The sequence below is a fragment of the Eumetopias jubatus genome, unplaced genomic scaffold (genome assembly GCF_037043125.1).
Source record: "Eumetopias jubatus isolate StellerSeaLion01/CBP00866 unplaced genomic scaffold, mEumJub1_p1.0 scaffold_14, whole genome shotgun sequence".
In the NCBI taxonomy this organism is placed as follows: Eukaryota; Metazoa; Chordata; class Mammalia; order Carnivora; family Otariidae; genus Eumetopias; species Eumetopias jubatus.
This window is the reverse complement of record NW_028274820.1, coordinates 96,777,254-96,797,501: the sequence shown is the minus strand read 5'-3', so window position 1 is coordinate 96,797,501 and position 20,248 is coordinate 96,777,254. Positions and strand designations below refer to the sequence as shown.

At 43.4% G+C, this 20,248-nt stretch overlaps 2 protein-coding genes across 2 annotated transcripts in view; one reads left to right on the top strand and one right to left on the bottom strand.

Annotated features, from left to right (window-relative positions):
* LOC148162552 (uncharacterized) overlaps positions 1-20,248 on the top strand; it is a 52,065-nt gene that overhangs the window by 15,126 nt on the left and 16,691 nt on the right. The window contains exon 4 of the mRNA XM_088018395.1: positions 1,307-1,428. Coding sequence (XP_087874521.1) covers positions 1,307-1,428 — 122 coding nt within the window. The remainder of the gene's footprint in view (positions 1-1,306; positions 1,429-20,248) is intronic.
* On the bottom strand, positions 3,415-7,806 carry GSTK1 (glutathione S-transferase kappa 1). The gene is made up of 8 exons (XM_028106440.2): positions 7,678-7,806; positions 7,024-7,105; positions 6,691-6,819; positions 6,285-6,385; positions 6,075-6,110; positions 4,411-4,527; positions 3,958-4,051; positions 3,415-3,697 (listed from the first exon to the last, which is right to left on the bottom strand). Exons 1-8 carry the CDS (start codon positions 7,747-7,749, stop codon positions 3,648-3,650), a joined length of 681 nt encoding a protein of 226 aa, XP_027962241.1. The 5' UTR covers positions 7,750-7,806; the 3' UTR covers positions 3,415-3,647.

The following is a 20,248-nucleotide window of genomic DNA, read 5'->3' as shown; positions in this document are numbered from 1 at the left end:
TTTAACAGGTACTTACCGGGGGAAAAAAAAAAAAAAAAGAATATTCATAGCAGGTTTATTTGTAATAGCCCCAAACTGGAAACAACCTAAATGTCCTTCAACAGGTCAAACTCTGGCACATCCATACCATGGGACTACTACTCAGCAATAAAAAGGACAAACCACTGAGACACACAGTACCTTGCAAGGATCTCAAGGGAATTTGCTGAGTCAAATAAACCAATCTGATGCCATTAATATGGCACTCTTGAAATGAGAAAACTATATGAAGAACTGATTAGTCATTGCCAGGGTTTAGGGAAGTGGGGAGGATAGAAGGTGGCCAAGCTATGAAATAGGAACATAAGGATCTCTTATGCTAGGAATATTTTGTATCTTGACTGTGATGGTGGTCACACACACCATAAAATTATACAGAACTAAAACCAGACACACAAGTGAGTGCATGAAAAAGTGGTGGAATTTGAATAAGGCTTGATGGAGTGCATCAATGTCAATTTCCTGGTTGTGTCATTGGGCTGTAGCTGCACAAGATGTTACCACTGGGGAAACTGGATGAAGGGTATATTGAATCCCTCTGAATCATGTCTGATATTCGTGTGTTAAAACATATGGACATTTCTGGTTGCACACAAAAAAACCCCAGAGAGTAGGAATGGGAATGACAAAGGGGACACTCTTCACTTTTCACTTGATACCCTGCTGGTTTTTTCCCTTGTTTTACCACATGCATGTGATACTTTTTGTTGTTAATTATTGTCTGTAAAAAAATATAATTCTAGAAATTTTACCTAAGAAGTTTGTTTTAGAAGCATCTTATTTGGTAAGCTTAGAATTTGAATTGCAATGCAAGAAAGTAGGTCAGTGTTGAATTCTGAGTATTGACATAACTGCAAATTTTATATTGTACTCCAACTGTTGAATGGAAGGGGAAGGGAGGAAGAAACTAATAAGTATGAAACTCTTTGGGTTAGGAAAAAAGTTCATTTTAAAAATACAGCTGCATTTGGGGGCTTCCCCCTTTCTCATTGTTAATTGAGACACATTAATTTCCTGTGTCAACTTGACTGAGCTAAAGGACACTCAGAGAGCTGACAAAACATTTCTGGGTGTGTCTGTGAGGGTGTTCCCAGAAGAGACTATAATTTGAATGGGAGACTGAGGAGGAGAAGGTGGCCCTCACTAGTGTGTGTGTGCGGGAGGTATCAACCAATCTATTGAGGGCCTGAATGGAACAAAAAAGCAAAGGAAGGGCAAACTTGCTTTCTCTGCTTGAACCGAGACATCCATGTTCTACTGCCCTCAGACACAGGTGCTCCTGGTTCTCAGGCCTTTGGATTCTGGATTGGAACTACACCACCAGCCCACTTCCCTGGGCCTCCAGCTTGCAGATGGCAGATTGTGGGACTTCTCAGCCTCCATAACCATGTGAGCCAATCCCTGATAATGGATCTCTTTTCATATATACCTATAAATATCCTATTGTTTCTTTGGAGAACCCTGACTATTGGATTCTACTTGGCAGAAGTTCAGACACTATAATCTAGATCATGTTTGTAAGGTTTAGCCTAGAAATTGTCTCATTCCTCCAGAGATTAAATTTGCTAGCAGATTAGGAAAACAGGATGCTAGATTCTTTGAAGGAAGACTGGGCAGAGCTGGGAAGTATGCATCTACAATAAAAGATTATATGACATTAGCCTGAGGTAAGATTTAGGATTAAGTTAAGCAGCCGATAACGTTTCAAAACAATGGGAAGGATGCACAGTTGTGCCCAAATGTGAATCTACAAATTATTTTTTTTAATTTAAAAATTATCTATTTTTTGTTTGTCAGAATAAATGATCATTTCAAAAAGTATACAAGTGAAATGGAAACACTTAGGCATATTTTATTCCAGGATTAATATATCAATGTCCTCTGTAATGTGTTTTTATACATCAAGACATAATTGAGATCATACTATATAGTTTCATCTTTTTTCCAACTAATATTATATTCTACAAATTCCCAATGTTGAAATTCTTTACAAACAGAATTTTGGGTGGTGCAGTCGGTTGAGTGTCTGACCCTTGGTTTTCGGCTTGGGTCATGATCTCAGGGTCATGAGATCGAGCCCCCTGGTGGGCTCCCCACTCTGTGAGGAGTCTGCTTGGGATTCTTTCTTTGCCTCTCCCTCTGCCCTTCCCACTTGTGCTGATGTGCTCTCTCTCTCACAAATAAATACATCTTTAAAAAAACATATAATTTTTGATGGCTATGAAACATTACATCCTGGATGTACCATAACTTATTCAAACATCCTCCTATTGTTAGATATTTATAAGTTACTTGATATCACAAATCATACTGGGACAAGCATGTTTATTCATAAAGCTTTATCTCTACCACCATGCTCTCAGCGTATATGAGAACTTCTATATGCTTGAATATATAACTTGAATATATGAGAAGTAACATTTTAATTTGCTCTTATGTTTCTTACTACTGGACATTTTCCCATAGTTTAAATTTATATTAGCTGTACATGTCATGAAATCTTTGAAAGAGGGAGTGCGAGTGTGTATTTGGAAATGTACTTCTGGTGTTAGTTAGCAGATAAGCCTAGTAAGGATGACTGGAAATCCTGGAGTATGCTGGAATAACGGAAGAGGGGAGAAGAGGAAAACAGCCAGTGATGGGGGATAAAACGGGAAAATGAGCTCTGAGATCAGAAAGAGCCAGAGGGCGGGGGCAAGCAATCCCCTCTTAATGCCTCTGGGGCCACTGAGCCATCAAAGGACACATACCTGCTTCCCAGCAGATGTCCAAGTGTGGTTTCAGCTTCTGAATAAAAAGTATTCTCAAAGAAGTCCAAAGACTACTGAAACACAAGGTGTTCGGATTGTCGTACAGGTGGCACATACAGAGCAGGGCCTTTGGATAAATAGTGGAGGGAGTGGGAAAGCTGTAGGTCTGTGTGGGAAGGAACAGGGGTTATACTAGGCCAGGGAGAGAGACCCCAGGATTTTCTCAGGATCTGCTTTGTGGGTGAGCAATTTCCCAGGCCATGGCAACCCCAGCCTGTCGCCCTGTGCTACCACCTTGCCCTGGTTCTGCTAGTCAATGTAGCTGGAGCTGGTTCAAATATCTGGGCAGAAGCTCAGCCAAGTTCTGGCTCTCTCTGATCCCAGCCCCGTTTCAGGCACCGTGGCTGGTCAGAAGATAGCAACTGCCAAACTGGTTAGCTGCAAAATCCATCTGGCTTAGTTTTCCATCCCTGAAGAGGGACTGTTTCCTCTCCTTCCACATAAGCTGCCCTGAGGTGGGCAGTGGGGCTCGCAGTATGGAAAGAGCTGTTCGCAAACACCTCGAGTGGACAGGGGGTGACTGCAGGAAGAACACACAACACCAGGGAGGACAAAGACCCAGAAATATTATGCCTGATGGCATTAAGTTTATTCTGAGGGAAAGCAGAGTTTGGGGTACCACGCTGCCCCCTCCACAGCATCCCCCAGGGCCACAGAGGAACCTCTATCAGAGAAATCAGAGTCCTAGTGTCACACAGCGGAAGACGGGGAAGCAGAAGATCTGCTTTTTCATTAACATAACAATAAAAAAAAAGGTCTGCTTTTTCATCCCAATAGTTTTGCTTCCCCTGGCCAGCCTTAAAGTCTGGCATTTATGGCTGGAGGCACAGGGCCCATCCACTTCTCTCCTAGATGGAGAAAATCAAAGTCAGAGGCTGGCCCCACAAACCCCCAGGGGTTTTCTAGGAAGAGCTCTGCTTGGCTTCCTTTTCTTCTATGGGGGTGAAGGTGGCCTCTCCCCATTCAGCCCTGAGAACTAATGTGTATGAGGCTTCATTGTTGGAAATGCATAGAATATTTTTTTTTGCTCTGGATCTGTCCTTCTGGTCAACGGATAAATGGGGGTAGGGCTGGGGTCAAGGGCAGCTCACCATGAACCAGAACTTACCCAGCAGGTGTGCCAGCAACTCCAACCGATCAGAGCCAAACAGCACGTGGGTTTGGCCATCCAGATGGGCCACGGTGATCGGCAGCCCAAAAGCCTGGAGTAAGCAGTTACAGTGCAGGGAGTAAGGCGACGGAGGAGGTGTTCATTGTGGCTGGGATGGAAGAGTCATTACTGGTCTGAGGTCATACAAGCAAAGCAGCTGAGAGGTTCCACAGCTCCAAGGAGTTTTCTGTTTCTGATTCTCAGATGCTCTGACTTTCCTCTTACCATCTACCTCCCTCCCTTCCTTTCCTTGGACTCTGAGACAGGAAGGGAGAGGATGAAGGTTGTCTGGGACAGCTTGAGAGGACTCATGTTGGGAACAACTTTTAGAACAGGAGCATGGGGACCCAGCAGATGCTCAGCCTCAGTCTTCAGCACCGGGGGTGGGGACCCACATCAAGAGTTGCTCACCCCATATTTGCAGGCTGCCTCGGTGGTCTCCTTGAGCTTGTTCTTCACGTTTGGTGTTGAGACCTTTTCCAGGAGTCCCCGGGCTTGTTCTGTAGACATGCCAGCTTTCTCTGCAGCCTGAGGGGATGTGGTAGGGAACACAACTGTGTTTGCATTAGTGGGGTAGGGATCTCAGGTAACTCTGGTCTTTATTTTCTGCTCCCATTTTCCTGGTTAAGGCCTTTACCCACCCACAAATAGAGGTCTATTTTGCTATGAGGGGCTGTTTTTCTTTTTTCCCCCTTTAAAATCTTGTGACTGGTGGAAAGAACAAGGTGCAGAAATTGAAAGCCAGAGGGCATCTTAGAAACCAGCTCCCCAGCCTCTTTATTAACTAGTGAGGGGACTGCTGTCCAGAGGCAGTACATGACTTGGTTGACATTAAAGAACTTGTTAGTGGCAGAGCCCACGCTAGAATCCAAGTCCCCTGACATTAAGTCTGGGCTCTTGCCTTTCTGCTTCTCAGAATTCCTTTTGAAGCAAAGGGTGGGCTATAATTCTCATGGCATTTCCTGAGGACTTTGGAGCAGGGCACAGGGATATAGCCACTTGCAGGGCTTAACAAGAATAAACGTTTCAATTTGGGGTTTGTTGATATCATTTAGGATTAGTGGTTCTCAGTTTGGCTGCATACTAGAATATCCCGAGGGAGCTTTTAAAAAATACCACTCATAGGTCATCCGCTAGAACAATTACATCAGAATTTTTGGTAGGCAGTGCCCAGGTGCTCCAGGTGACTAAAATATACAGCCAAGGTTGAGAACCACTGCAACCCGACCTCCTCAACCTGGAGGGGGAAACAGGAAGTTATGAGGTGCATTCTGATGTGACACGGTCTTTGACTTGGCTGCATGAGAGAATTGTGCCCATACCAAATGTTCAACAACAGGGGAGCAGTTAAGTAAACAAAAGTAGGCCCACTGAATGGAATGCTGTGTAGAAACTAAGAATGATACTTCCAAAGAGTTTATAATGGTATGGAAAATGATTGTTAGTAAGTGGAAAGACAAGTCTGTGCATATACTTTGCAGGAGTTCTTTGTGATTTGCTGTTTTATGTATTAAATTTGAATATGCCTCAACTATCTTTTGTAAACTGAAGGGAAAATATCATTTTTAATTTCCTGATTTAATCCCAAAGAAAAACTTACTTTTTATACTCCCGTGTATGGCTGGCACACATTTCAATGTTTTGAGCTATTTCCATGTGTTGCCACTCAGGCTTCTGTGGGATTTTTCTTTCTAAAGCCTGTCCTTAAAATCTCCTGCTTTTCTACTCTGGATATATTGGTGAGGTCTGGTATTGGAGTGTTTGGGGCCAATACTTCATCCCTCCCCATCTGGGAGTGCCAACATGTAACATCTCTCTCCCACTGACTTCTTTCATGAAATAAAACCTACCCATGTAGAATTTTGCACTTCCCCTTTCAACCATGAGATATTCTTTTGGGAGTCCTCTGAGTTCCAAACTTTCATTAATTTGGCTCCTCAAACACAGATATCCTTTCTCCCCAAATAACCATGGCCCCTTCCACCCAATATGAAAACTGTGTGCTCTTTGCCCCTAAATGCCAGCTGTTGTCAGCTTTGCTATGAGAGGGGTGGGGACAGAGCCAGGACACTCACGGCCAGGATGCTCTGGGGCTCCGAGATGTCTTCATCCTGAGAAGAAAAGAACATTCTGCAGGAAGGGGGCGGTGAGGGGTGAGATGGGGGGACATCAGGCCCATGAACAACAGGGGAAGGCAGGACCATGCCTCTGGAAACCAGGTTCTAGGGGAGGGTCAGCATATCGTCCAGGGTCTCCCAAGTAGGTTTCCAGAGCTCTGCCCTCACCCGTGACCAGACACGCATCCATAGTTCCCTGGACACTTTCTCCAGCATCTCTGGGTGCTCCATGCTCACAGCGGTGAGGAATCTCATGGCTGATAAACTTCCTGTGGGGCAGAGATACTCAGCGACAGGGCTCTTCTAGCTTGTTACCCATGGAGGACCGGCTCTTTCCTGCTTCTGACATCCCCAGAACTTGACTGCCCTCAGCCTTCCACCCAGATTTCTCATAGCCCGTTTGCCCTGCTCTTCTTCCCCTTAGGTCCCTGCAAGCTTCTGCTCATTTAACGCTGACCTGTGTTTCCCCAAGCTTTGTTTCATTTCATGTAGTTGCCAGCCCCTACTTCCTGGCACTACAATTTGCAACTCTGCTGCCTTCCACTGGATTCACCATCTGTATCTCACTCTTTACCTTTTTCAAGGATCACAGAGAAGAAATCCTTGGGGAACTGCACGGGAATCTGGACATGCTGTCCCAGGAGTCTAATATCATTTCTCATATATTGGGCTTTGCGGGGAAGCAGAGCTGGTGGCTGGTTTCCTGCAAGTGGAAATTTGGGCACACTGGTGAGAGACTACCTAAGGGTCTGAGGCTTGGGGTGGGAACCCCTACCCGGGTTTTCAGCAGAGTGCCAATTACTAGCTGCTGGTGCCAATGTAAAGACCCATTTGAGGGCAGCCCCCCGTGGACCTTTGAAAGTCACCCTCCCTCAAATCCCTGTCCCAAATGCTGCTGCCTTCACACCACTGTCTTTCATGATCCCCCCGATGAGGCTGGGGCGCAACTGCAGGTTGATGTTCCAGATGTTCTTATACCGGCACAGGACCTGCAGGAGCAGAGGTGGAGATGGGGAGCCTGTGTGTAAGATGGACAGAGTTTAAATGGCTGAGGGAGAGGGAGGGGTGTTCTTTGGCAACTGATTAGCCAGAGGCTCTAAGCGCAGAAGAGTAGGGGTTATGCGGACACCCTAAACTATCTGGTTTTAAATGGCAAAACTCTGCACTCCCAGAAATCGATCCCATGAACCTTGCTCCATCCCAAGAAATAGATCCCAGGATCTTTGCTCAGTGGACAGCCTCCATCCTGTTCTGCACCCCCCAAAAAAAAACTAACATCGGAGGGCTAAGAGGTGGCTGTGCCGTGGATTTCTCCTTGATTCTTAGGAGTTACCCCTCTTATTCCAAACCGTTGTAGGAAAGCACTGCCTTAGGCTATAAAGGCTCGACCTGGCCAGCGACCGTATCCCGTTTAGAGACACAAATTGACTTTCACCCCTGGCTTGCTAAACCCCATCGGGCGGCGCCAGGAATTTCACGAGACCACGGTCCCCGCGTCCCGCTCCCCCCTTCCCTCTGCCCTTGCCCTCCAAGCCCCGGCCAAGGGAGCTCCCGGAGTCACCTCGAAGCCCAACCAGGAGTAGGGGGACAGCACATCGTAGAAGAGCTCCAGGGTGCGCGGCAGGGGTCCCATGCTGCGCGGCAGGGGTCCTACGCTGCAGCAGCGCGCGTTGCTCCGCCCCGAGACTCGGCGACCCCGCCCCGATTCCCGGCCTGCCCCCGGAAGACCGCCCCCCGCCTCCGCCGCGCAGCCGCGCGAGGAAAACCGCCCGGGGCCAAGTCTGGCCAAAGAGCGGTTGGGGCGGGGCCCCCTGGGGAGGGCGTGGCTGCCCCCGCCCCCAGCTCCCCCGCCCGCGCCTGTCCTGCTCACCGCCCTGCCCTGCGCGGGAGTCTGGGGCCCAAGCGGGTGGTTGAGATGCATGCAGTGCCTCTCACTTGGCTGTGCTCCTTTGGCAGGCCACCCGACCTCTCTGAACCTCAGTTTCTTAGTCATCCCTCTTAAAAATGGGGACATACGTGATGATAACCCCGACCTCGTATAGCCTTGTGAGAATGCAATGTGTGAATGTGTAACTGATACATGTTATTAGCGTGACTTGGCAGTTGCAGGAACTTTCTGAGATGGGGGCAGAGTAAGAAGTGCCCAAATTATTCATTTTTTGTACTTCTCAGAGCTTAGCTGGAACATATTTGACAATCAGCACATATTCTGAGAGTGAGTGCAGGAGAGAAGGAGGCCTCCTTGCCAGGATAATCAGGGATAATGGGGAATGGTGTGTCCTATTTCTATTTGTGAATATGTCATATTGTCTTACATTGGGATTATATTTACTGCAAGGAAATAATTTTTTAAAGTTCTATTTAATTTTATTAAAATTATTCTTAATGTTACTAATTTTGTGAATTGGAAAACATAACAATAAAGATTCCACTTCTCATTTGTATTCATTAGAAAAGCAACCTTAAGCCATCAGAACACAAAGGCTATAAACATTTATATAGAGTAGAACATAGAAAATGAAACAAGGATGCTATTTTAACCCACTTGCAAATAGAACCAATTGCTTTGCAATTACTGAAACTGAAAAATTACACATTTCTCCAGTAATGTTAATTTAAAAAAGTATCCAAGAGCAAATTTAGCCCCATAATAATACTGTATTTTAAAAGTAAATCATCACTTATTTTTAAAAACTTTAATATTTAGGAATGATTTTAGATTTACAGAAGAGTTGTAAAGATAGTAGAGAGTTTCTACATACCCCTCATCCAGCTTTCCCTAATGTGGACACCTTACATAACCATGGCATAATGATCAAAACTAAGAAATTAACATTGGTACATTGCTATTATCTAGAAGATGGGCTTCATTCAGATTTCATCAGTTTTTCCGTGATTGTCCTTTTTCTGTTCCAGGATTCATTCCAGGCTACCACCTAGCATTTAGTTATCCTCTTTAGTCTCCTCCTATCTATGAAAGTTTCTTGACTTTTTCTTGTTTCTTGACCTTGACACTTTTGAAAAGTATTGGTCATGTATTTTGTAGAATGCCCCTCAATTTGGGTTTGATGTTTTTTCGTGTCTAGGCTGGGATTCGGATTTTATGGAAGTATACCACAGAGGTGAAGTGCCCTTCTCCTTGAATTATGTCAGGGGGTTCCTGATACCAACATCACTTATTACCCATGATGTTAACCTTGACCACTTGGGTAAGGTGGAGAAAACTGTCAGGTTTCTGTACTGTAAAAATCACTGTTTCCCCCTTTCCATACTCTATTCTTTGGAAGGGAGTCATTAAGTACAGCCTAGTTTGGAGGTGGGGGTACTGGTTGAGTAGATTAAACCCATCTCTTAGAGGGAAGGACATCAAAGAATTTGTGGCTGTATGTTAAAACCACCCATATTTTGGGGGAGATACTTTGAAGCCATGAAATCTTTTGTTCCTCCTTAAACTTTCACCTTCCAGTTTTATCATTCATCGGTAGATTTTCCTGCAGCAATTATTATTGTGTTGTTCTAATGGTGATTTTCTATTTCCCCCGTTTCTTCTACATTTATTAATTGAAATTCTGAAAGAATTGTTCCATTTATGTATTTATGTATGTATCTATTCATTCAGTCATTCATTTATACATATGGACTGATGGATATTTATTTTAAGAATCATAGAATGGTAAAACATTGATCTGAGTCTCTACATCCTACCTCCATATACTATTATTATTATTATTATTTTTATATTGCGCTCTGTGGATAATACTGAGTGGGAACAACAAAAAATATTTACACTTCTTTACACATGCTGAGAGGAGTCTAGGTACTGACTAGAGTTGTTGGAACAAGAAATCGTGGTGTAAGCCAGTTATTTACAGTAGCAAAAGTAACTAATAAAGGAACTAAATATGATGTGATTATCAAGTTTAGGAGGGGGTGGAGAAGGGGCGGGATATGTAAACCAAATCCTCATCTTTCATGGTCAGTGATATTGTCTACATTTGAAACGTTGCTAGAGCTTTGGTCATATAATTTGGAGTTAAGTATTTGAAACCACAAATGCTTCAAATAAACTGCCTTTCCAAATAAGTAAAAGATGGACTGTCCAATAAATGGTTTTGGGACAACTGGGAGGTTTAAACAAAATGTAGCTGGACCCATACATCACACCTTACCCAAGGAACATGTCTAGCCTGATCGAATATTTTATGTTAAAGAAAGAAACCACTAAAGTACCTGAGGAATTTATGGAAAAACCTTTAAAAAAAAAATCTGGGAGTGGATGGGGCGCCTCGGTGGCTCAGTCGATTAAGCATCTGATTCCAGGGCAGGTCAGGATCTCTGGGTCTTGGGATGGAGCCCCAGCATCAGGCACCCTGCTCAGCGGGGAGTTTTCTTGTCCCTCTCCCTCTGCCTCTGCCCCTCACCCTGCTTGTGCTCTCTCTGTCACTCTCTTAAAAATATAAAATCTTTAAAAAGAATCTGGGCGTAGAGACCTCTTTGTTAGCTGTGGTACTAAATGCAGAAACTTTAAAAGATTTATACATTCAATTACATAAAATTTAAAAAAATTTGTTTGGTAAACTCCAGTAGGTCAAAAAATAACTGGGAAAAATATTTGGGTTCATTTCACAGTCAAAATGCTAATTATCCTAGTGTAGAAAGAGCTACAAAATAAAGTAAAAGAACAGAAGCCCCGGGGAGAAATGGGCCAATGATATGAACAGAGCATACGCAGAAATGGACATATGGGACATAAAAGATTGTGCTTGTATATACTGATAACAATTGTGAGTCAGGATTACACTATGATATGTTTTTATTTATCAAGTTGGCAGAGATCAAAAAGTTTGATGACTCAGGGTGTTGGCAGGGATTTGTGGAAAATCATTGTCTTACGCAACTGGTGGGAGTGTAAACTGTCGGTACGACCTCTAAGGGGGGCAGTCTAGCAATATCTTTCTGTTTGCAAATACACACACCCTTTGACCTAGCAATTCTGTTTTTAAGAATTTATATTATAAACATGTTTGCCTCCATGCAATATGATGTCCGATAGGGTTATTTATTACGACATTGTTTATAATAGCAAAAGATTGGAAACTACCTAAATGTTCATCAATGTGGAACTAATTCAATATACCACGATTTATAATATTTTTCAACTTTAAAAAGAATTTGGAAGCTCTTTAAATATTAAATATTGCATGATATCCTATGTATTAATAAGTGAAAAGCAAGATGCCAAACAGTGTATATCATTCACTGTCTTTTTTTTAAGGGTTGCGATGCTTTCTAAGCGTGTGGTGTACATATACATATATGTACATGTTGATATTCCTGGATGGAGAGACAAAAATACTGGTAAAACTGGTTGCTTTTGAGGAGGGAAGCTGGGGGACTGGGGCAGGGCAAGACAAAATTTTTGTTGGATGTAACATTTAACCCTTTGATTTGCGACCTCTGTGAGTGTCTTGTCTACCCAGAAAGAAAGACAGGCAGGAAGAAAGGATAAAGGCAGGCAGGAGGGAAGAAAAAGGAAGGAAGGAGGGAAGATGCCTTTGGGAACTTGTATTGGCAGGACAGGGAGGGGATTGCAAAGAGACTTATGTGCCTGATTTATTGCCATTTGTATATTTTACTTTGCTTTAAGGAAAATGTCACGTATGAAGGCCACGTAGCAGCACGTGTGACACAGTTTTAAGGTACAATGTTTGCCAAGATGCAACAGAGTATTTACATCTCGGTTCTCAAGGCCTGACATTTTCCTAAGGATTTACCAAGGGGTGTGTGAAATTCTGTGTGCTAGCTTTGTCCCTGAATAAATCATGCCAAAATGCAAGAGAGTGAGGTTGACATTATTATGGTTCTAATCTTGGAAACGTTATGCTGTATTAGAAGAAATCAACCTTGGCAAACTGGATACTTGAAATATAACTGATAACAAATTTAGTTGGAACATCTCACAGTTCACAGTTCATCAGTTCATACCAGTGTGACAACGTCACAGCTGAGAACAGCTAATATGTGCTGTCATTATACCCTTCCAAAACACATATGCAAACGGATGAAAACTAAAGGAAATGAAAATAATTCTATTAGGGATTATACACTTTTTTTTCTAATTTCTTAGACTCTCTTTAAGGCCTTGGCAATATCTTTTTTCTTCTCTTTTTTATGGAAGAGCTTTGTTGAATTATAACTGACATACAATAAACTGCACATATTTGAAGTGTCCCTTTAATAAGTTTTTTTTTTTTAATAAGTTTTGACATACGCATGCACCCGTACAACCATCACCATGATCAAGATAGGAAACAGAGCTGCAAATCACCTTGAGACCCTTGGCAATCCCTGCCCTCTGTTCCCAAACAACCACTGAGGGGCTTTCTGTCACTAGAGATGAGCCTGCACTAATCTTTCTGTCGCTATATATTAGTTGGTATATTTTTTTATACATTAAAAACCTTCATGTTTCAAAATCCATTTTAGAAGCCAGAGCCATTTTTCTTGGTGTCACAGTTGGGACGCAGTCTCCTGGAGATCAGAGAGGAGGATTTATTTACTTATTTATTTATTGGGGATTGATGTTGTGGCTGCCACCGTGGAAAGGGAGGGGCGAGAAGGGGAGGGAAGGAAGGACACTGCATGGGGTGGAGGGAGGCATTGGGCTTCATGCTTGATTCTCAGCCAACCCCACGAGGAATTGTGAAGCTGGGATGGCTTCACACAGCGGCCAAAGCTGGGTGAGCTGGCCCGGCCTCTACAGCCCCTCACAAGTCAGTCGCAGGACGTGGGCTGTCCTGGGAAGGTGGGCTGAGCTTGGCTGAGGTGACTCTTCAGCTGAGGGCTGTCTGCTTGGTACACTCCAAGTCATGTCTGAAGGGGGATCTGTGTAGAGTACCACACTGGTCTGTATAATAATGATTCTGATAGTTCTTCATCCTGGGGAGTTCTTTGAAATAATATTGGAGAAACAAACTTCACATTATGGAGAGAAAGGGATATTGCATTTTTCGTGACTTTTTTGAGAATCTGAAAGGGCAATGGGAGCAATCCTTAATTTCAAGCCTAAGAACATGATCCGTTTGTTCATTATCTTACACTTTTCATTCCACAGGTATAGGAGTTGTCAGCCTCAGCACTGTTGACACATTGGAGTGGCTCGTTCTTGTGGGGGTTGTCCTGTACCTTATAGGATGTTTAGCAGCTCCCTGGTCTCTACCCACTAGCTGCCAGGAGTACCCCCATCCCTAGTTGTGACAATAAAATATGCTAAGTGAAAGAAAACAGATGCAAAGAACTCCATATTATACAATTCCATTTGTATGACATATTCAGAGAAAACAGAAAGCGGATCAGTGATTTCTCCAGAGGCTGGGAGTGGGAGTGGGGAGTGACTGAAAATTGGCATGAGAGGACTTTTTGAGGTGATGTTGTCTGCAGGATCAAAATCAGCCCTGGCTAAGAATCATTGCACTAGTGTTTCTTGAAGGCCTCATATGTCCCACATACTGTTCTGAGTGCCTGGGGACGAATACAAGCACCATTTATCTTTTGATGTGGGAATCAACAGGCATAAAGTTGGTTCAATATAAAGTGTGTGTGTGTGTGTGTGTGTGTGTGTGTGTGTGTGTGTGGTGATGGGGGGCGTTGGGGCAACAAGAAAGAATCAACAAGCTTCCTAGAAAAAGTGACCCTAAATGAAGACTTGAAAGGTAGGTAGGGGTTAGGTAGGAGTTACACCATGGAAAGGGAGTGTAGGTAGATTTGTATCCAGAGCCAGCAGCAGCTTTGAAAGACAGCGCTGTGGTTCAGAGTCTCGAGGAACTGAGAGAAGTTCTTTTGGGCAAAGAAGGCAGTGGCCTGGGAAGGTGGCAGGTAAAAGGCGAAAGATTTATACGATCTGAAGAGAAACCAGAGTATGGAAGGTGGCAGGTAGAGGCCGGGTCATGTGACAAGTTTCAAAGTCTCTACTTGAGTGACCTCAAGTTTAGTATGCTTTTAATTTTTTTTAAAGATTATTTATTTATTTGAGGGAGAGAGAGTGAGTGAGAACGAGTGGGGGGAGGGGCAGAGGGCGAGGGAGAAGCAGATTCCCCGCTGAGCAGGGAGCACCCCTCGGGGCTTAATCCCAGGATACTGGGATCATGACCTGAACCAAAGGCAGATGCTTAACCAACTGAGCCACCCAGGTGCCCCCTGATTTTTAAAACATGTTTTATAGAAGAGCAGTAATTCCATTGCTCAAGTACTCAGATGTTGCGCCTCCTGTGCTGTAGGAAATCATGTAAGAACTGTCAGTAATTGACTCATGTGATGAATTACATAGCCACAAATAATGATTTTTATTATTTAGCTAAAACATGTAGAGCACACATTGCTTACTAGATGTCAGATACTGTGCTTTATGAAAAACAACTCATTTAGGGGCACCTGGATGGCACAGTTGGTTAAGTGTTTGATTCTTGGTTTTGGCTCAGGTCATGATCTCAGGGTCACGATCTCAGGGTTGTGTTCTCAGGGTCATGAGATCAAGCCCTGCTTCAGACTCTGCGCTCAGCCCAGAGTCCGCTTGAAATTCTCTCTCCCTTTCCCTTTGCCCCTCTTGCTCATGCTCTCTCTCTCTTTCTAAAATAAATAAATAAATCTTTTTAAAAAATTAACTCATTTTATCATTGTAACAACCCTACAAGGTAGGTGCTGTTTTTTAGCAGCTTTGTTGAGGTATAATTTATGTATATAAAATTCACCCATTATAAGTGTACCATTCAATGATTTTTATTAAATATATAGAGTTGTGCAACCATCACCGTGATGATACGGTCTTGGTGATACTGTCTTGGAATATTTCCATCACCTCAAACAGTTCCCTTTGACCAGTTTGCAGTTAATGCCACTCCCACCCCTAGTCCCAGGAAACCACTGATCTGCTTTCTGTCTCCACATAGATTTGCCTTTTCTGAAAATGTCATGTAAATGGAATCGTATAATGTATAGTTTTTTTTTTTGCATCTGGCTTTTACTTTGTATGTTTTTGAGGTCATCCATGTTGTAGCATATATCGTTCTACTTTTTATTACTGGATAGTATTTCATGTATGGATGTACTAGTACCACATTTTGTTTATCCATTCACCAGTTGATGGGCGTTTGGGGTATTGCCAATTGTTGGCCATTATGACCGATACTGCTATGAATATTTGCAGACAAGTCTTGGTATGGGCATGTGTTTTCATTTCTCTTGAGTAAATAGCTGTGGTGCAATGTCAGGGCCTAATGGTAAGTTTAACTTTTTAAGAAACTGAACCTGTTGGGGCGCCTGGGTGGCTCATGGGTTAAGTGTCTGCCTTCTGCTCAGGTCATGATCCCTGGGTCCTGGGACTGAGCCCCACGTCGGGCTCTCTGCCCAGCGGGGAGTCTGCATCTTCCTCTAACTCTCCCTCTGTGCTCTCTCTCCATCTCTCTCTCTCAAATAAATAAAAATCTTAAAAAAAAAAAAAAAAAAAGAAATGGAACCTGCATTCCCTAGTGTCTGTTCGGGTACATACTATTGTCACGTTTGTTCCCATTCTATTGATGGGGAAACTGGGGGCATGGAGCGATTCAGAAATTTGCACAAGATCATAAGGCCTGTAAGTGGTGGAGGTGGTAAGTGAATTTGTGTGGTCTGGAGTCGCCTCTGTGACCTTGACGCTAAACTTTGGTGGCCACTTCCTGGGCTGGGGATTGTTCTCAGTTTCAAAGAATGAGGTGTGTCTGTTCTCCCTTACCTGATTTTGGTTTCAAGCTGCTGGAGAACATGTTGTTCAGCTCTGTCCATGGGAGTTGTGCCTAAAGGAATGTCTGTGATGTCCTTTTTCTTCTTACTTCCAAGGTCATTCCCCAAGCAAATTTCAGGCCACTCAAGTATTTTTGTTTTTGTGTTTCTTCTGTGAGAAAAATGAACAAACCTCTCAAGTGTTTTGCAATTGGGATTTGTAAACTCTCCAGTGACCAAGCCCCTTTCTTGGACCAAGAACCACCTTCTCAGGGCAAAATGACATTGTAGCTACTGATTCAGTGTATGCCTGCTGGATTTCCTTTCAATGCCGCCGCTGCACTTGCCAATAATAGCTTGTGGGCTGATGGCCGCTCATAGGCCAGTCGCTCAAAAGACCCTCTGGCTCTGACTGGTAATTACCAACTCCTGACTTTTTTAAAGATTTATTTATTTATTTATTTGAGAGAGAGAGAGAGAGAGCAGGGGGAGGGGACGAGGGTGAGGGGGGAGAATGAGAGAAGTAGGCGTCCGGTTGAACACAGACCCTGAGATAATGACCTGAGCCAAAACCCAGTGTGAAGCTTAACGGCTTAACCAGCTGAGCCACCCAGGCATCCCTACCTCCTCCTGATTTTAAAGTCCAGCCTCGTCATCACCCCCTTCTGCTTCCAAGATCTGAGGTGATCCCCCCCCGCCCTTTAGCACCCTTCCTTTGCTGAGAATTACAAAAAAGACGACAGCTTGCTCTACAACGTACTCTAAACAAATCAGTGAGCCGATGCATTTTCAGGCCTTTAGATTAACTTGTACATGACTGGCATGGACATGATTGGGAATTGTTCTTAAAGAGATATGAACTACTTGAGAGAGGTTTAGTCATAGCTGAGATTATGGAGAGGTTTTGCTGGGGTCTTTGAGTTCTAGTAATATATTCTTAGGGCCTGGGTGTTTTCTAGGTATAATTACTCTGGGAATGTAACTTGCCAAAAATCACACAGAATAGTAAAAGGCACAACTGTGATCCTAACTCAGGTCCCAAATCTTTTTTCTTTTTTAAAAAATATTTATTTATTTATTTATTTTGAGAGTTAGAGAGAGAGAGAGAGAGAGAGCGTGGGGGGAGCTGGGGGGGCAGGGAGAGAGAGAGAATCTTGAGCAGAGTCCCCACCGAGCACGACGCCCAATGAGGGGCTCAATCTCACAACTTCGAGATTATGATCCTGAGATCATGTCCCTGGGGTCATGTCCTGACCTGAAATCAAGAGTCGGACACTTAATTGACTGAGCCACGCAGGCACTCCTCAGGTCCCAAATCTTTTTTTTTTTTAAGCTTAATTTTATGATTTTATTTATTTATTTGTCAGAGAGAGAGAGAGAGAGAGAGAGAGCATGCACAAGCAGGGGGAGGGGCAGGCAGAGGTAGAAGCTGGCTCCTTGCTGAGCAGAGAGCCTGGTGCAGCGCTGGATCCCAGGACCCTGGGATCATGGCCTGAGCCGAAGGCAGATGCTTAACCGACTGAGCCACCCAGGGATCCCATCAAGTCCCAAATCTCAAACTCTTAATCATCCTGCCTCCCAACACTCCTATCCTGCAGAATCCCTTTGTGAAGCTGCAGGCTAACCTGTCTCTCTTCTGGGGTCCTCTGCTGCCCCATGCATTCTCTTACCGTGGCCCTTATCACAGTCGATTGACATTTTCAGTGTCTTCCACTGTATTGTAAGCCGGTGCAGGGAGGGAGGGATGTGTGTGTGTGTGTGTGTTTTAACCTCGGGTACAGAGAGAGTTGAATTAAACATTCCCTTCAATACATAGCTCACTATTATCATACACATAAGTTTCTACCCTAGTTTTTTTTTTTTTTAAGATTTTATTTATTTATTTTAGAGAGAGTGAGAGTACGAACTGGAGGGAGAAAGAGGGAGGGAGAATCTGAAGCAGACTCCACACTGAGTGCAGAGCCCAATGCGGGGCTCAATCCCACGACTGTGAGATCATGACCTGAGCCAAAACCAAGAGGCCGCCACTTAGCTGACTGAACCACCCAGGAGCCCCTCGCTGTAGTTTTTTAAATTTTATTTTTCTTTTCCACTCTTGATCCCTCTCTCATATTATTATGGATAATAATAGCAACAGTAACACTGAGGGAGCATGAGCTCACAGGCATTGTTTAAGTGCTTGTATTAACTCAGCTAATCCTCACAAGCACATAGAGTACTTGCTATTATGATCTCCCATTTTTCAAATGAAGACACTGATTAAACAGAGAGGTTAAGGGACTTGCCAGAGGCGACAGAGCCAGTAAGCAGCAGGACCAGGATTTGAACCCAAGTGGTGTGGCTCCAGCAGCCTTGCTCTGAACTACTGTGTCCTGCACCCTCCCAGATACAGGCTATGGATCTTGTTTTACTTCTTTTGTTGTTGTTGTTGTTCTGCTTCTATTTTCTCTTGGAAATACCCGCAGTGCTGTTTGTACTTCTAGTGCACTGCATCTGACTGCTGCATGCTGTTCAGCCTTGAGCATCCGCCACGCCTTACTGACCCATTCTCCTTGTTTGGGCTGCCTTCAACTCGCTACCTCTACAAACAGAGCTGCAAGGAACACCTTATCTATGTCTCCTCAAGAACCCATGCTAGAGTTTCTCTTGGGGATGTCCCCAGGAGCAAGTGGATCTCTAAGTCAAAGCGTATATGCATATTTTATTTCACCAGTACTGACAGATTGGTCTCCAGAATGGTAGTACAATTTCTCACACTTGCCAGCAACACCAGGGTTTTCCTTTCTTCACATCCTTGCCAACACTTGGCAATTTTTGGCTATTCTGATGAAAATGAAATCATATCTTATGGGTTTTTTTTTGGGGGGGAAGCACATGTGTGCAGGGGTGGAGGAAGGTAGGGCTAGAGGGAGAGGGAGAGGGAGAGAGAGAATCCTCAAGCAGACTCCATGTCCAGCGTGGAGCCCGACGTGGGGCTCAATCTCATGACTCTGAGATCAGCCGAAATTAAGAGTTGAACACTTAATGGACTGAGCCACCCAGGCGCTCCTCTTATTATTGTTTTAATTTACATATTTCTGGCTACAAGTGGGAATGAACACCTCTTCTATCTGTTGGCCACTTGAGTTTTCTCTGCCTGTTTGTATTTATGTGTGTGCGGGTGTGTACGCCAGTTTTCCTTGTACACGCTCGTTAGTGGTCTCCTGTGGCTTTTGGATGTTGTAAATGCCTTCTGCCTGACCGTCATCCCTACCTTTCGCTGAAGGGAAATCCAATCAATTTTTGAGCTTCTGGGATCTTGTTTAATAAGCCATTCTCTATCCTGTAGTGACAAAATTATTTTCTTCTATTAACTTTATAATCTTACCTTTCACATTTGGATCTTTTATCCATTTGGATTTTCCTTTGTATAAAGTAAGAGGAAGGGATCCAACTTTATTTTTCTCCAAACAGTGAGCCTCATTCCCAGTACTTTTTATTATATTTAGTTTTATTTTTTTAAAGATTTTATTTTTTTAAGTGATCTCTACACCCAGCATAGGGCTCAAACCCACAACCCCGAGATCAAGAATGCACGCTCCACTGACTAGAGCCAGCCAGGCGCCCCACCAGTACTTCTTAATAAATAATCCCACTTACATATGGTTCACTTTTTATCATATCTTAAGTTCCCATGTATAAATGAGTATATTTTATGCTCATTTTCCTGTTATATTAGTTTAACAATAACTTAGCAGTATGCCTTAATATCTGATAGAGATTCGTTATTCAAGGACCTTTATTCTTCTATATAAGTTTTAAACTAAGTTGTTGAGTTCATAAAAAATTAATATTTTATTTCTGGAAAGATCCAGATTTGTCGATAGGCAAATTCTTTCCTTCTGTGATTCTCATTTACCTTTATATTCTTATTACCTAGCACAGTATCTCACATATCCAGTAGCTCAGTAAATATTTATAGAACTGAACTATTGTTAGACTGATTCATGTCCACTTTCAAAGTGATTGGTCAGGAAACAATGTGATGATTATGGATGTCACATCTGAAGCCATATTGCCTTCCTTTGAGTGAGAGGAGAGAGATGAGGAGAGCAAAGATCAGGGAGTTGACCCCTCTGTAACAAGGACAACTGTGGCTTTTGTTTTGATTCCTGCAATTACTAAATAAGATTAGACACTCTTGACTGAAAATTGCTTCTGCATCGAGCTTTAGAGGTGGCTGCACACAAGGGTCAATAGCTGGGTTCCTAATGGACTTTTCAAAGGAAAATATGAAGCTTAAGCCAGGAGATAAGAGAGGGGAAAAGTCTTGTTAGTTAATTCATCTGATCCTGTCAGTGACTTGTTGAATGTTGAATTGCAAATACTTCTGTAAAAAG

What these genes read in the sequence shown, in the direction of transcription:
- GSTK1 (XM_028106440.2), bottom strand. Translation starts at nt 7,749, where the DNA reads ATGGGACCCCTGCCGCGCACCCTGGAGCTCTTCTACGATGTGCTGTCC. An exon ending in ACTCCTGGTTGGGCTTCGAG is followed by an intron (nt 7,106 to 7,677) that starts GTGACTCCGGGA and finishes CTGCTCCTGCAG; the next exon opens with GTCCTGTGCCGGTATAAGAA. An exon ending in CTCTGTGATCCTTGAAAAAG is followed by an intron (nt 6,386 to 6,690) that starts GTAAAGAGTGAG and finishes TCTGCCCCACAG; the next exon opens with GAAGTTTATCAGCCATGAGA.